Source organism: Mytilus californianus, unplaced genomic scaffold, assembly GCF_021869535.1.
Source record: "Mytilus californianus isolate M0D057914Y unplaced genomic scaffold, xbMytCali1.0.p SCAF_8, whole genome shotgun sequence".
Lineage (NCBI taxonomy): Eukaryota > Metazoa > Mollusca > Bivalvia > Mytilida > Mytilidae > Mytilus > Mytilus californianus.
The window spans coordinates 74193647-74211212 of NW_026262734.1; the positions used below are offsets into that span (position 1 = coordinate 74193647).

General features: G+C 31.9%; 2 protein-coding genes across 3 annotated transcripts in view; one reads left to right on the forward strand and one right to left on the reverse strand.

The window, feature by feature from the left end:
- LOC127712437 (trichoplein keratin filament-binding protein-like) overlaps positions 1–1357 on the forward strand; it is a 55152-nt gene extending 53795 nt beyond the window's left edge. For both annotated transcript variants that reach the window (XM_052218879.1, XM_052218880.1), the window contains exon 15: positions 508–1357. In XM_052218879.1, coding sequence (XP_052074839.1) covers positions 508–537 — 30 coding nt within the window. In that variant the 3' untranslated portion in view covers positions 538–1357. The remainder of the gene's footprint in view (positions 1–507) is intronic.
- An 8089-nt stretch (positions 1358–9446) lies between these two features.
- LOC127712434 (gametogenetin-binding protein 2-like) overlaps positions 9447–17566 on the reverse strand; it is a 78343-nt gene continuing 70223 nt past the window's right edge. Inside the window, exons 10-12 of the mRNA XM_052218875.1 lie at positions 16181–16284; positions 10634–10732; positions 9447–9927 (exon numbers count right to left, since the gene is read on the reverse strand). Coding sequence (XP_052074835.1) covers positions 9721–9927; positions 10634–10732; positions 16181–16284 — 410 coding nt within the window. The 3' untranslated portion in view covers positions 9447–9720. The remainder of the gene's footprint in view (positions 9928–10633; positions 10733–16180; positions 16285–17566) is intronic.

Below are 17566 nucleotides of genomic sequence, written 5' to 3' on the forward strand. Positions count from 1 at the left end.
GTTTGATTTTGATTTTTTTAATATTTACCGTTCTAGAGCTATTCCAAAAAGTTTCGGAAAAAATTTTGTTTCCAGGTGATATAATTGCAGAACCGTTGCTCATTTGGTCTGCAAATTGTCAAAAAAATATTATGAGGACTATTAAGAGCTAAGGTTCTGTAGCACCAGGTGATAATGAAAGTTCTATTTTACAAAATCTATTTAGATTTAACAGGATGCTATGAAACATTACATACATGTCACATTCAATTTAAATTTGGATTTCACATTGACCGTTTAATATTTATTCTGCAAGGTGGAGGTATAGAGCTTTAGATCACTTTATTCTGGTATTTCAGTTGTGATCGAGTCTTTTGGTTAAATACATCACCACAGTTAAAGGACATGCAGACAGAAAGAGGAGAAAATGTTTTTTTTTTATGGCACCCAATAAGAATTGCCTTAAACAATTTACAGGTAATATGATGAAATCAATTGATTTTTTAACCTGTTCCTTTTTCTTTTTAGCAACATGGAAGAAAACAGGCATGGTCATGAAAGATGTAAAAGCCTAGACTCTACTAAATTATTTTATATAACAATTGAAAATGTCAGTTCATTGTGGTTGAGGGCTCATAGATTCTACAGATCTCAACAATTCAGAAGAAATGGCGGATGACCATAATTATTGTTATCAACATGTCATTATATGTAACATTTGTGAATTATTAGATCAATCAAAAAAATAACTCTGAAAAGAGTAATTTTGAAATGTCTCTCCTCATACAATTTTTAGTTCCTCAATTTTATGCACCATGCACCATTATGTATTACTGTAAACCAACTTATTTTCGCGGATACTTTATTTCGCATTTAGCCCTTATTAGCCCATTTCGTGGAGATTTAATTTCGCGATTTTGAAATTTGCTTGATGTTATATAAGGAAACTTCCAAGTTTTACATATTTGCTTTATTTTACTACTCGCGAAAGTCGCGAAAATAAATCAATCGCAAAAATTAGTTGGTTTACAGTATATACCAATACAAAAAATTAAACCTACTTCCATATTTGTATTGTTTAAACAGTAAATTTTACCAGAGACAGTATTAGGGCTGTTCCAAAATTTATTCAGTGAGAGGGGGATGGGAGCCACTCATTAAATGTACATATGGGTTGCATTTTCTTGGAATATTGTTAGAATTACAAATACAAATGTAAAATGAAAAATTTTGTTTTATAGGTGGTCAGGGTCTTAAAAAAGTGCCTCCCATGCATTTAATTATGGAATAGCCCTTACTATGAAAATGTGTCCACAAAATATAAATATTATGCTCATATGAATGGAAAATTTTAAAAGTAGAAAATTTATACACAGTTGTTGATTTTTCTTCTTTTTTTTCATTATTTAACAGCAAAAAAATGTAGATTTAAAAATAATGTAATTTATTGTCTTGCCTGAGACGAAAGTAGCAGAATGCTAGACATACTATCCAGTGGCAGCCTGAACTATTTGTATAAAGCTTTATATTTCAAAAGGTAGAAGACCTGAATGCTTTATACCTTGTATGCAGATACCTTATGTTTCAAAGTTTCCGTCTTCCATATGTCCATTGTCTTTGACCTCATTTTCATTTTCTTAGATACAATAAGCAATAGATCAGCTGTATCTTTTGTATGGAATTATTGTAAGGTGTACATGTCTATCTGGCAGGGTACATCTGACCTTGACCTCATTTTTAAGTTCATTGGTCAATTTTCTTTTTTCGTAATTTTGCCCCCACCATAGCGGCGGGGGCATTAAGTTTTACCCTCGTCTGTCTGTACATCCGTCTGTACGTCCCAAAGTTGGTTTCCGTTCTCTAACTTTAGTTTGCCTCAAGAAAATGTTATGAAACTTATACATAATGCTTATTACCACAAAATACAGATCTAGTTTGAATTTTGGTGGCGTCATTTTAATCGTTCTAGAGTTATGCCCCTTTACAAATGGAAAAATTGCTGAATTTTTGTTTCCGTTCTCTAACTTAAGTTTGCCTCAACCAAATTTTATAGAAACTTATACGCAATACTTATTACCACAAAACTCAGATCAAGGTCAAATTCTTAGTGTTTTTGCCAATTATCTTGAGGCCTATAGTAGATACACACTTTTAGTGGCAAAAATGATCAGCAAGACAAGATCTACAAATAAGTTAACATGCCCAAAATTGTCAGACTCCTTATTAGAGTTATTGCCCTTTATTGATGATATTTACCATTTTTTTTGCATCTTGGCCTAATATCTTAAAAACTATAATAGATAGATTGAAACTTTAAAAATGAAATATATACAAGAAGACAAAATCTATTAAACTGCTTCGCTGAGCGCAGCTGGATACGCCCGCAGAGGTCCAACCCTGAACAGTTGGGGCAAAAAAAGGACACACTATTCAAGCTTGATACAGGTCTGAATTTGGATTGTAATTAAATATTTGACATATTATAGGTTTCTAAATAAATGTAGTCAAAGAACTTGAAATTGGTTATATGAATTGAATTTATATTCAATAAAGATTTCTTGCTGTTGTGCAATACACTGTGCTGTTGCGCAATACATAGTAAATCTGTTGTCAGACTATAAACAAATAAAGTTCAATTAATTCTCAATGTCATGTTAGAAATTTATGAAAATGTAAAGGGAGCTTACATCAATAGATATAAACAATTCACCAAAGTTTCATGAGAATTGCTGACAGCATTTTTGAGTTATGTCCAAAAACTGGAAAATCTCCCCTTTTTTAATGAATAAAATCCCACAACTCAGAAATGATAAATGAAAAATTTATAAAATTCTAAACGGAGCTTACATCAATAGATATAAACAATTCACCAAAGTTTCATAAGAACTGCTGAAGTTATTGTCCGAAAACTGGAAAATCCCCCCTTTTTTAATGAATAAAACCCCATAACTCAGAAATGTTAAATGAAAAATTTATAAAATTCTAAACGGAGCTTACATCAATAGATATAAACAATTCACCAAAGTTTCATAAGAACTGCTGAAAGCATTTTTGATTTTTTGTCCGCAAAACTGGAAAATCCCATTTTTTTATGAATAAAACCCTGTAACTCGGAAATGTAAAATCTAAAATATATAAAAATTGAAAGGGAGCTCATATCAATAGATATAAACAATTCACCACAATTTCTTGCAAGTTGGTGAAAGCATTCTTGAGTTATTGTCCGAAAACTGGAAAATCCCCCTGTTTTTTATGAATAAAACCCCATAACTCGGAAACGTATAATCTAAAATTTATAAAAATCGAAAGGGAGCTCATGTCAATAGATATAAACAATTCACCACAATTTCTTGCAAGTTGCTGAAAGCATTCTGAAAATTTCTCGCTGCATTGAAGACCTGTTGGTGGCCTTCTGCTGTTGTCTGTTCTGTGGTCGGGTTGTTGTCTCTTTGACACATTCCCCATTTCCATTCTCAATTTTATTGAGTTATTGTCCGAAAACTGGAAAATCCCCCTTTTTTAATGAATAAAACCCCATAACATCGGAAATGTAAAATCTAAAATTTAAAAAACCAAAAGGGAGCTCACGTCAATAGATATAAACAATTCACCAAAGTTTTATGCAAATTGGTTAAAGCGTTTTTGAGTAAATGTCCGACATGTTGACGACGGATGGACAGACGGACGGACAGAGGTATAATTTTTGGTCCTCAATGCTCTTCAACTTCGTACTTTATTTGGCCTTTTAAATATTTTTTGAATCGAGCGTCACTGATGAGTCTTTTGTAGACGAAAAGCGCGTCTAGCGCAAGTGTAAAATTTTAGTCCTGGTATCTATGATGAGTTTATTTACAACCACTGGGTCGATGCCACTGCTGGTGGAGATTTATTTCCCCGAGGGTATCACCAGCCCAGTAGTCAGGACTTCTGTGTTGACTTGAGTTATCATTGATATGTTCATAATAATAAATTAACTGTTAACAAAACTTTGAATTTCTGAAATACTAAGGCTTTTCTACTTCAGGAATAGATTACCTTAGCTGTATTTGGCAAAACTTTTAGGAATTTTTGGTCCTCAATGCTCTTCAGCTTCGTACTTTATTTGGCCTTTTAAATATTTTTTGATTCGAGCATCACTGATGAGTCTTTCTCTTAATTCTTACACGATTTATCCTTTTCCTGACCCAGTGATTATTTTTTATTTAATCACGTGTAGTTCGTTTGATCTCAGTTCTTCATTGGTCAAAATTCGATTATGGCGTCAAATTTTCTTGCGTTCCTCTGAATTTCCTATTGTGACGTCATATAAAAGGCGACCATGTCTGATGACATCACATTGAAAGAACAACTCTTTATGCAGATTGTTCGAACATAAGGATTGAGTTTGTTTGCATAACGTTTAAAAATCATTAGAGAAAGAGAAAGATTCCACCACCAAATCTTGTGCAATACGATATTTATCCACTCTCGACAGTTAAATTTTCAATATTTAAAACGCTCAACGAGCCTCACTTTTTAAATTTTAGAATTTAAATGTCTCTAGAGGATAAATCTTGTATCACACTCAATACAGTGGTAGAATCTATATGTATAGTAGCAGATAACTCAGTACACATTTTGATATTCCACTGATGGAGATAAAAGTGGGTTGAGCATGAAAAATCTCGTTTTTTCCTAGAAGGAATTTGGTGTTGATTTTGATATCACTTTGAAATTCAATCACAATTTATCTAGGCTCATTAGACTTGATTTAGAGCCTTTTCACAAATTTTCACTGAAGACTCTGTTAATCTTTACATCTGAAATCTCCTTTTATTCATACATTTGAGTTTAATGTTTTTTATCTGATTATGGCTGTTTAAAATTTAATGTAAATAATGTTTTTCATCCTTTTGCACACTATGAGCTAATGTTTTAGATATAAATGTGGTAATGAAAGTTGATTGTCATGTTTCTTTGTGGTAGAGAACTTTTTAGCCCCACTGTCTTGAAAAATCACCAGAGCTAGTGTTACAACAGCATCCATCGCCTGTAAATTATTCACAGTTTTATCCTATCAGGGCCAATTCTAACCAAAATTGGCCTGAATGTTGACTGAAACTCACACTCTCATTTGGTTCTGATCAAATAAAAAATTGGCTTTGATTATGATTGGCCAATACCAAAGATCTTCTCCTCTGAATCTCTTTTCTAAATGTTTTGAACTTTAGAATGATTAGGTGGCAAAAAGGCCAGACACAGCATAGATTTCTGACACAGAATGAATGTGGTCTATGAACTTTAAATCTGAAATTGGACATTTCTCTATTATATTCCAATATCCAAAATCTAAATACATGGTTAGATTCAGCATATCAAAGAACTTCAAGAATTTTTGATGAAATCAAACCTAGTTTAATTTTGAACCCTTTGGACCTCAATGTGGACCAATTTGATTATTGGGCCCAAAATCCAAAATCTAAACACAGTTAGATTCATCAATTCAAAGAACCCCATATTTTCAATTTTTGTTGAAATCAAACAAATTTTAATTTTGGACCCTGATTTGAAACTTCTTCAAAACTGGGCCCAAAATAAAAAATCTAACAATTTCAATTTTTGTTGAAATCAAACAAATTTAATTTTGGAACCTTTGGACCTTAATGTGGACCAATTTGAAAGCCAGGCCCTAATTTATAAATCTAAATACACGGTTAGATTCAGCATATCAAAGAACCAACTAATTCAATTTTTCGATGAAATGAAACAAAGTAATTTTGGCCCCTTTGGATCACAATGTGGACTAATTTAAAAACGGGGGCCCAAAATCCGAAATCTAAACTCACAGTTAGATTCAGTATATTAGAAAATCACAAAAACTCTATACTTTGAATCAAACCCCATTGAAATTGGTCAAGAAATAAGCCATTTATATACAGTTGTAGAAAAGTATTGTTTTTGGTCCCCTTTTCCATACAGTTAAGGCCACAACCCCCAAAATCAATCCCAACCTTCCTTCTTTGGTATTGAACCTTGTACAATTTCTTACAGATCTATACACTTATACTTAAGTTATTGTCAGGAAACCATAAAATCCTTGTTTTTTGCACCGTAACTTCTCAATGGTTTGGGCCATAACCCCCAAAATCAATCCCAACCTTCCTTTTAAGGTATGGAACCTTGTGGTACAATTTCATAGCGATCCATACACTTATACACAAGTTATTGTCCTGAAACAAGAAAAATACTTGTTTTGGTCCCTTTTTTGCCCCCAATTCCAAAAAAATTAGGACATTAACCCCCAAAATCAATCTCAGCCTTGTGGTACAATTTCATAGAGATCCATACACTTATACTGAAGTTATTGTCTGGAAGGCAAATGTCTTTGGGCAACAACGATGACATCATACAATTATTCGGTTGAATAAAAATGTTTGCAATATTATTAATTAGATCTTGTATTTTTACCAGCAATCAGTGATTTACAATAATAAATGCATGCATTCGTTTCTGAATTTACAGTATAGTAAAGACACTTGTCTATCATGTCTACAAGTATTGAAAATCATATTTTGACATGGTGTCTTACTGATGCATTCCAACATATCCTTTTACGTTTTTTCATGTGTTCATGGTCTAAAGAATTTAACACAATATTACATAAGACTTTTATTTTGGCAGCATAATTATCATGTGACTGCTGCATACAGATAATAGTTCATCATTGTATTGAATAAATTCATTAACAAGATATAACATTTTCCCATCATAATATTTCAACAAGGAGGTACATCTAAATCCTTGTGTCAGGAAGGTACATCTATCAATTGTTGACCAAAAAAATAAAAACTGACAAAATATGAATTCAAAACAAAAAAAGACAAAAGAATTTCAACATATTTAAAACTTAAATATAACATTCATTTTGTTGCATTGTTTCTGTTTACTGCTGATAAGAATGGAAATTTGTTGCATTTATTCAATAAATTTCTGACAGTAAAGAAAAGAAGACTGAAAGACACCTTATTGATTTGAGTTTGTGCTTGTCCCAAACCCTTACAACTGTATAAACTTGTAAAGACTAACATGGAGTTAAATCCTTGTATAAAAAGTCACAATATCCCCTCCCTCCCTTCCAACAAAGAACATCTGAACTTTTATGCTTTTCAAGAATGTAAAGTTTTTATAAGGTCATACAAACTACTGATCAAGAAGTCAGTATTCCTGCTTGCATGTACATGATCATAAAGACTGAATATGTTAATTCACATCAAACATGAAACATGGTTCAGTATACAAATATTGACTCTTCCAGCATACTGGTAGAACTTATGTTCTCTAAATCATTAAACAAATGGTGACATGCTTGAATATGAAATATCATAATGTACAAACTACTACAAATATATGAGCTCAGATGACCTTGTTAGTCAGGAGAGATTGATTCCTGGTCATTTATCATGTTAAATATTCACTTTCTAGACTTAATCTTTTATATCTAGACAATTGTATTAAAAGGAGAAGGGTACAAAATGGAGGTACTTAGTACACATCCTTATTTTTATTCACCATGCATGTTAATCATGTAATCAAAAATTCATTTTTCCTAAATATAACTTGATATCAACAAGAGTGCACACGCTGAAATGTCTCGCCTTCTTTACTAATCATTGATATTATGTTGATAGTCCTAAATATAAAGCTTTATTACAACTGTCACATAAACTTAACATTAACCAAGTAAACTAAACATTGACCAATGAACCATGAAAATGAGGTCAAGGTCAGATGAACCATGCTAGGCAGGCATGTACAGCTAACAATTCTTCCATACAACAAATATAGTTGACCTATTGCTTATAGTTTAAGAAAAACAGACGAAAACACAAAAACTTAACACTGAGCAATGAACCTTGAAAATGAGGTCAAGGTCAAATAAAACCTGCGTGACTGACATATAGATCATAAAATATTTCCATACACCAAATATAGTTGAACTATTGCATATAGTATTAGAAAAAAAGACCAAAACTCAAAAACTTAACTTTGACCACTGAACCATGAAAATGAGGTCAAGGTAAGATGACACCTGCCAGCTAGACATGTACACCTTACAATCATTCCATACACCAAATATAGCTGACCTATTGCATGCAGTATTAGAAAGAAAGACCAAAACTCAAAAACTTAACTTTGACCACTGAACCATGAAAATGAGGTCAAGGTCAGATGACACCTGCCAGCTAGACATGTACACCTTACAATCATTCCATACACCAAATATAGTAGACCTATTGCATACAGTATAAGAAAAACAGACCAAAACACAAAAACTTAACTATAACCACTGAACCATGAAAATGAGGTCAAGGTCAGATGACACCTGCCAGTTGGACATGTACACCTTACAGTCCTTCCATACACCGAATATACTAGACCTATTGCTTATAGTATCTGAGATATGGACTTGACCACGAAAACTTAACCTTGTTCACTGATCCATGAAATGAGGTTGAGGTCAAGTGAAAACTGTCTGACGGGCATGAGGACCTTGCAAGGTACGCACATACCAAATATAGTTATCCTATTACTTATAATAAGAGAGAATTTAACATTACAAAAAATCTGAACTTTTTTTTCAAGTAGTCACTGAACCATGAAAATGAGGTCAAGGACATTGGACATGTGACTGACGGAAACTTCGTAACATGAGGCATCCATATACAAAGTATGAAGCATCCAGGTCTTCCATCTTCTAAAATATAAAGCTTTTAAGAAGTTAGCTAACGCCGCCGCCGCCGGATCGCTATCCCTATGTCGAGCTTTCTGCAACAAAAGTCGCAGGCTCGACAAAAACTGTTAATCAAAAAGAGCCAGCTGTTTCATTAGTAATTATATATACAATCCCTTCATAAGGACTTGTAATTTGATACCTTAAAATCATGTAAATTAAAAACCCATCTATAAAGATTGTTGCTTTACTTTTAAAATGTGTTATAAAAATTGATAAACAAATCTACCAAGTTATGAAATTTAAAGCAATTGAATGAATATGGAAATTATATATATATGTAAACTGATGTTAAAACTACATACTGCTATTGTTAAGTTCCTTGTCAAGACATTTCAATAAATAAAACAAGTACAACTTCCAACATAAAATATAAGAATATTTTTTTGAATAGATTTTTCAGCTTTGGTAGAACTGAAAATAGCATACTTTGTACATCAAAGATTTTTTCTATGTTTTAGCTACATGTAATGTATTTTTATCTCGTGAAACTCTACTATAAAGTGTCAGTTTATACATATTGTACAAACTTTCTTCAAAGCAATTGGCTTGAAGTAATTTTCATAAATATGCTATAAGTTTTTCAAAAGAATGTGTATCCTCATAATTTTCTCAAGCAGCCAGGCAAAAGAATTAGCTTTCAATGTAAAATTCTATCCAAAACCATATACAAATTGAAATAATAAAAAAAAATATATCCTAATAAATTGTTTTAATTTCCGTAACCAATGAAACAGCAGAAAATATTGTAAATAATTTCCCTTATGCATCATTCCTGCAACTGCACTGCATGTACAAGTTTAGACAAATCCTTTGACACTAACATATACTGACTGACAGGTTTCTGTATAATAAATACTACAAAGACAGAAGCTATGTGTATACTGTTAAATAAAGAAGATTACAAACAAAGTCAACCAAAACACATTACAGAAAATGAAAAATAAAAAAATCCATGGAACTGAGTGAACTCAACTGTTGGATGGACGTACTGATCCAGACAATGTAGGTGAAGTATCTGGTGTCTTTTGATGTACTGTACAGAAACTACAGAACTGTTTTCTAAGTTTCTCTCTTAACTCCTCCCTTTGGACCTGAAGATTTTTTTCGTTAGCTTTGAATTGCTTAATTTCTTCTTCTGAAATAAAATCGTCCTCATCTTCTGATGAACATGGTGCCTGTTAAAACATAGAACATAGCAAATTAATAATGTATGTCTCTGCTAATTTATCAAAACTTTGGCAGTGGTCTTAGAAAATCATTCTGTAGGTAAATGGAAAGGCAAAAAAAAAAATAAACACCTGTGCTTCGTGCTCATAGTATATTTTTCCATAAGCAATTATTTGATAAAATTTTCTGAATTAATCATAAACTTTCTATGAAATTTAGTCATATATTTTCTTATTTCAAATAATTCAGAGTATTTAGACAATTATGAATTCTATTTACAGGTCATTACAGAATAAAATTCTGAATAATTTTCTGAACTCAATAAATATATTATAAAATCTGATGTCTCCAAATAATAAAAAATATATCTCACTAATTTTTAATCAATTATTGAATTCAACCTTGGAGAAAAAAAACGTCAATCCACCAAATTATCAGATTTTCAAATATTTCTCAGAGGCACATCTTCCAAGCTATTTAAAAAAAAAATTGCATTGGTATATAAATATCTCATCACTCTGAGTTCAAAACAAACTTTAAAAAGGCTTTCCTAAATTTCTATGGCAATGGTGTCATTACATATGAACCCTGCTTTCTAAGGTGGTTTTTATTTCAAATATTTAATCGTTAAATATATTTTGTTAATTTGAATATTTTAATTTGCACATCACTAAAAACTGATTTAAAGATGATATACAATCATTTCTAATTTACCTCTAGCATATCTTGAAGACTAAGTGGCATGTACTGTTGAGAGCTTGTATTGGCATCACAGCAGTCTTCCTGATGCTGAGGAATCACAGACATTTCACACTACAATAGTAATAATAATTCTCTAGTTTTATGTTATTAAATCTTTTTTCATCTGTTTGGGCAGTCTCTGATTTTCGAGTTTTATTCAAACAGAATTCCAGAAATTATTTACTGGGCTTTGAAACAAATACAAGTTGGTTGCTAGTACTGATGGTAAGATTGGATGCAATGCAATGTGTGATTTATGAAAAAGGGTTTTGCAGTTAACATTAACCTTAGCAATTAAACATGTATTAATAAAATGCTCCGCTGGGGCGCAGCTTGATACGACTGCAGAGGTTGAACCCTGAACAGTTGGGGCAAGTATGGACACAACATTCAAGCTTGATACAGCACTGAATTTGGATTGTAATTAAATATTTGACACAGCATAGGTTTCTGACACAGAATAAATGTGGTCTAAGAACTTAAAAATTTTTAATTTATCTATTCAAACCATATCATTATTATTTGCTTTTATATATAAATCAGAAATAACCAATTTAAAATGGAAAATTTTAAAGAAAAAAAGGAAAACCTTGTGTTTTCTTCAACTTTCCATCCGAATGTATTATGTTTATGGTACCTTTGTACTTATAAATTTTCTCTATCTTTTTAAACTTTCAACTTGTTCAATCTAACATTCTTCTTTTTCAGTATGTTCTTTAAATTTTTTAGGTCATATCTTTTTAACCATTATTCATTGCAATCAGAACATTTGCTTATCTATCTGCAAGTAGATCTTTTATTTTTATCTTTATGCAGGTAGATTTCTAATGCATGATAAGTAACACATTCAAACTGTAATCATGGGTCATAGTTATTATATAAATTTCAATTTAAGCCTTGAAAGGAAGTATAGAACCCTCAAATAATTTTCAAATTATTATTTTTTTATTTGTCCTAAAACATTTAAAATCATTTAATTATCATCCTTTTATGATTATTTGTTCAATTTATATTTTATTTATATTCTTTTAAAAATTTACATTATTTAAAGGAAAGTAACTTAAAACAGGATAAATCAAGGGAAGTAACCCAAAATTCATTTTAAATAAACAGAGTTTTATTACACAACGGCAGTTAGCCTGAGGTAAAAATCGTTTATTACCAGTATGTTTGACACCCAAGGTGATAAGTGAGGCCATATAATTATGCATGTTAATTGATTTACAGGTAAAATATAACTTCAGTAATGTCAGTTACACCAGATATGTTGGGCTGAAATTTTTCATTCATGAAATATTTCATACACGGGATTTTTTTGTCTTCAACGGGAGGTCGGGAGGAGACCCCTGAAAACGGTATTGTACTCCCGTCGGGAGGTTCACATGTATGAGTTACTGTACAATTTCAGAGAGATCCATACACTTGAACACAAGTTATTGTCTGGAAACTAGAAAAATGCTTGTTTTTTGGCCCCAAATTCATAAACATTTAGGGCAATTACCCCCAAACTCAAACCCAGCTTTCCCTTTGTGATATGGAACCTTGCAGTACAATTTCATAAAGATCCATACACTTACACACAAGTTATTGTCCTGAAACTAGAAAATGCTTGTTTTTTTGCCCCTTTATGGCCCCTAATTCCTCAAACTTCTAGGGAATTACCCCATAAATCAATCCCAGCCTTCCCTTTGTGGTTTGGTACCTTGCAGTACAATTTCAGAGAGATCCATACACTTGAACACAAGTTATGGTCTGGAAACTAGAAAAATGCTTATTTTTGGCCCCTTTTTGGCCCCTTATTCCTAAACGTTGTGGGCAATTACCCCCAAAATCAATTCCAGCTTTCCCTTTGTGATATGGAACCTTGTAGTACAATTTCATAAAGATCCATACACTTACACACAAGTTATTGTCATGAAACTAGAAAAATGCTTGTTTTTTGCCCCTTTTTGGCCCCTAATTCCTAAATTTGGAGGCAATTACCCCCAAAATCAATCCCAGCATTCCCTTTGTGATATGGAACCTTATGGTACAATGTCAGAGAGATCCATACACTTACACACAAGTTATTGTCATGAAACTAGAAAAATGCTTGTTTTTTTTCCCCTTTTTGGCCCCTAATTCCTAAAATTTGGAGGCAATTACCCCCAAAATTAATCCCAGCATTCCCTTTGTGATATGGAACCTTGTGGTACAATGTCAGAGAGATCCATACACTAACACACAAGTTATGTCTGGAAGTTACAAAAATGCTTATTTTTGGCCCCTTTTTGGCCCCTAATTCCTTAACTGTTGGTACCATAACCCCCAAAATCAATCCCCACCTTCCTTTTGTGGTATTGAACCTTATGGTTAAATTTCATAGAGATCCATTCACTTAAACTAAAGTTAGAGTGCGAAAACCAATGTGTCTTCGTACGACGACGCCAACGTCATACCAATATACGACCACAAAATTTTTTTTGCGGTCGTATAAAAACAAGATTGCACTTGAAATCGTGTTAAGCATAAGTCGGGGGACTCAAATTCCAATTATTGGATAACAGGAATTAGGTGTGTCAGATCCAAAAACATTCATGCCTTAAAAACAATCACTGCCAAGCTGCTTATGTAGTAGTTCTGTTCAGTAGTACTTGTGAAAAGTGTGACGAAAATTTTTAAGTTTATTCAACATATTGAAAAATTCAAAAGTATTGACCAACAGGAAGTAGGTGTCTGACAGACCCGAAAAATCATCACATTTTACAAGTCATCACTTTCAAGCTACTGACTAAATATAAATTCATTCTGTACAGTACTACCTGAGAAAAGTGTGACAGAAGTATCGAAAATCAAAATCAAAAATTGAAATATGAAAAGTAAAACACAGCTGACAGATAATTTGATTGCAAGTACATGTACAATGCAGGATCAGCTAAATGTCACGACCATTTTGTTAAAAACAGCAACATCTTTTATAAAAAAATGAATGGGGAATGTGTCCATGGGACACAGATGATGCCCCCCCCCCCCCCCCCCCCCCCCGCGCATATCATATAAAGTTATAAAGGGACATAACTGAAGAAAGGTAAAAGTGACACTACCCAAATTTGTACTGGATCTGAGTTTCGTGGTAATAAGTATTGTGTATAAGTTTCATAACATTTGGTTGAGGCAAACTTAAGTTAGAGAATGGAAAGGAAAAATTCAGCAATTATTCCATTTGTAAAGGGGCAGAACTCTAGAACAGTTAAAGTGATGCCACCAAAATTCAAACTTGATCTGTGTTTTGTGGTGATAAGCATTGTGTATAAGTTTCATAACATTTGGTTAATCACAGGCTCAACAAAAATGAGGAAAAAAATTAATAAAAATATTCCTCTCTATACTATCTTTTGATTGTAAGTAGCTTCTGTCCAAGTTTGGTAAAAATCCAGGATAGTTTATGAATCTAATAAATGTTTTTAAAACTTAAACTGCAGACTGTATGTAATGTTAACTGGAAGAAAAACTAAGTCCATTTATAAGTAAAATACGGAAAAAATGGAACAAAATTTTAACAAAATTTCCTTTTAGATACTAGCTTTTAATTATAAACAAGCTTCTGTCCAAGTTTGGTACAAATCCAGGATAGTTTAAGAAAGTTGTTAAAATTTTAAAAACTTTAACCACAGAGTGAATGTAATGTTAACTGGCAGAAAAACTAAGTCCATTTATAAGTAAAATACGGAAAAAATTCGTAAGGGTTCCGCGGAACCCAGTGTCTCGCCTACTTTTTGCTGTTAATCACAGGCTCAGCAAAAATGAGGAAAAAAATTAATAAAAATATTCCTCTCTATACTATCTTTTGATTGTAAGTAGCTTCTGTCCAAGTTTGGTAAAAATCCAGGATAGTTTATGAATCTAATAAATGTTTTAAAAACTTAAACTGCAGACTGTATGTAATGTTAACTGGAAGAAAAACTAAGTCCATTTATAAGTAAAATACGGAAAAAATGGAACAAAATTTCCTTCTAGATACTAGCTTTTGATCATAAACAAGCTTCTGTCTAAGTTTGGTACAAATCCAGGATAGTTTAAGAAAGTTGTTAAAATTTTAAAAACTTTAACCACAGAGTGAATGTAATGTTAACTGGCAGAAAAACTAAGTCCATTTATAAGTAAAATACGGAAAAAATGGAATTTTTTTTTACAAAATCTACTTCTGGATACTAGCTTTTAATCATAAACAAGCTTCTGTCCAAGTTTGGTACAAATCCAGGATAGTTTAAGAAAGTTGTTAAAATTTTAAAAACTTTAACCACAGAGTGAATGTTATGTTAACTGGCAGAAAAACTAAGTCCATTTATAAGTAAAATACGGAAAAAATGGATTTTTTTTTTTACAAAATTTACTTCTGGATACTATCTTATGATCATAAACAAGCTTCTTTCCAAGTTTGGTAGAAATCCAGGATAGTTTAAGAAAGTTATTAAAATTTTAAAAACTTTAACCACAGAGTGAATGTAATGTTTCCTGGCAGAAAAACTAAGTCCATTTATAAGTAAAATACGGAAAAAATGGAATTTTTTTTTTACAAAATTTACTTTTGAATATTATCTTATGATCATAAACAAGCTTCTGTCCAAGTTTGGTAGAAATCCAGGATAGTTTAAGAAAGTTATTAAAATTTCAAAAACTTTAACCACAGAGTGAATATTTGTGGACGCCGCCGACGACAACGACGACGACGACGGAATGTAGGATCGCTATGTCTCGCTTTTTCGACAAAAGTCGAAGGCTCGACAAAAATGTAATTTTTTTTTTACAAAATTTACTTCTGGATACTATCTTATGATCATAAACAAGCTTCTTTCCAAGTTTGGTAAAAATCCAGGATAGTTTAAGAAAGTTATTAAAATTTCAAAAACTTTAACCACAGAGTGAATGTAATGTTTCCTGGCACAAAAACTAAGTCCATTTATAAGTAAAATACGGAAAAAATGGAATTTTTTTTTACAAAATTTACTTTTGAATATTATCTTATGATCATAAACAAGCTTCTGTCCAAGTTTGGTAGAAATCCAGGATAGTTTAAGAAAGTATTTAAAATTTCAAAAACTTTAACCACAGAATGAATATTTGTGGACGCCGCCGCCGGAATGTAGGATTGTTATGTCTCACTTTTTCGACAAAAGTCGAAGGCTCGACAAAAAGGGTAATGAAATCTCCTGGATGGAGAAGTCACTTCTCTCTCTCACCAAAATCCGATATATATATCATGTATACAAGGCCCTGCAAATATTTCATGCTCATTCAGGACAATGACAAGTCAAGTTATCATTTAAACTCTGTAACATACTAGACTGACACAAATGAAACAAAATATTATAAATTCACATAGAAATGAATGGAAGGTTGTGGAAGCTAGTATTCCTGTGTTTTGAACAAACTGTCCATAGATATTTGTTTCTTTTTGGGGAATAATGTAAAACAATTACCATATGCATCAATAGATACTTCATTACTGGGTGTGCCTTAATAATATTTATTATAACTAACCTTGTAGTGATTTCTTTTGTGGTTCAGTTTAGATGGAGAACTTTCAGACAAACATGTTTGGCATGAGTCTAACCTGTCATTGGAACCACATACACTATCACCTCCTGTAAAAAAAAAATCTTATGTTAATTCATTTTATTTTAGCACATCTTGTAAACAATAAAAGAACAGAGTTCCAATGTACCCCGTGTTGCACATATTTTATCTATCCAAGGTGCAAGGGCAATAACTAAAAAAAGCACTTTTTTTGTTCTTTAAAACTATTTATTAATATCTTAGAGAAATGAAGGCTTCAGAGCAAATGCAATGTGATTTTCATTATAATTAATATTTCCAAGGGGAATAACTCTTTAAAAATATTTGATCAGCACTTAGTTTTCGAAGTGTCAAAGACATTGCTGATATAAACCTATGATATGAGTTTCATAAAATTCTGGTAATAATTGTACACATGAGAAAGCTGACAATGTAACTTTCCATAAAATCAATATTTCCAAGGGGGCTAACTTTTTTAAAAATAATTGATCGGCACTGATTTTTGAACTCGTAAAAGACATTGATGATATAAACCTATAATATAAATTTCATAAAAATCTGGCAAGAATTGTACACATTAGAGCTCTCATAAGGCAATTATCCATATAATTAATATTTCCAAGGGGCATAATTCTTTTAGAAATTATTGATCGTCACTGATTTTCGAACTTGTCAACTACATTGCTAATATTAACCTATGATTTAAGTTTCATAAAATTCTGGCAAGAATTGTACACATGAGAGCGCTAACAATGCAATTTTATATTTATTTAATGTTTTCAAGGGACATAACTCTTAAAAATAATTGAATGGCACTGATTTTCGAACTTGTCAAAGACATTGTTGATATAAACCTATGATATAAGTTTCATAAAAATCTGGCAAGAATTGAACACATGAGAGCGCTAACTATGCAATTTTCCATATAATTAATGTTTCCAAGGGCCATTACTCTTTTAAAAATAATTGATCTGCACTGATTTTCGAACTTGTCCAAGACATTCAGGACGGACGGAAGGTATTTCTATGTCCCCTGCAACGTGTTGCGAGGGGGACAATAATATCCATCATTTACCCAATATTTGTAAATCCAAACTGCTATTTCATTAGCCCTTAAATGATGATTTTCACCATATTTTAGCATTTTGCCTTTTATCTTGAAAACTATATTAGAACCAACTGGTCATGCATATGTTATATCTGACAAAATTATTTTTCTGATTCTGTGAGTACTTAAAGAGTTTTATCAAAATTCTCCCAACGTACTGCACTTGTATATTTTATAATCAAATTCAAATCATTTAAATTGTAAAGGCATCTAATCCACATAACAAAAGAAGGCAATGAATA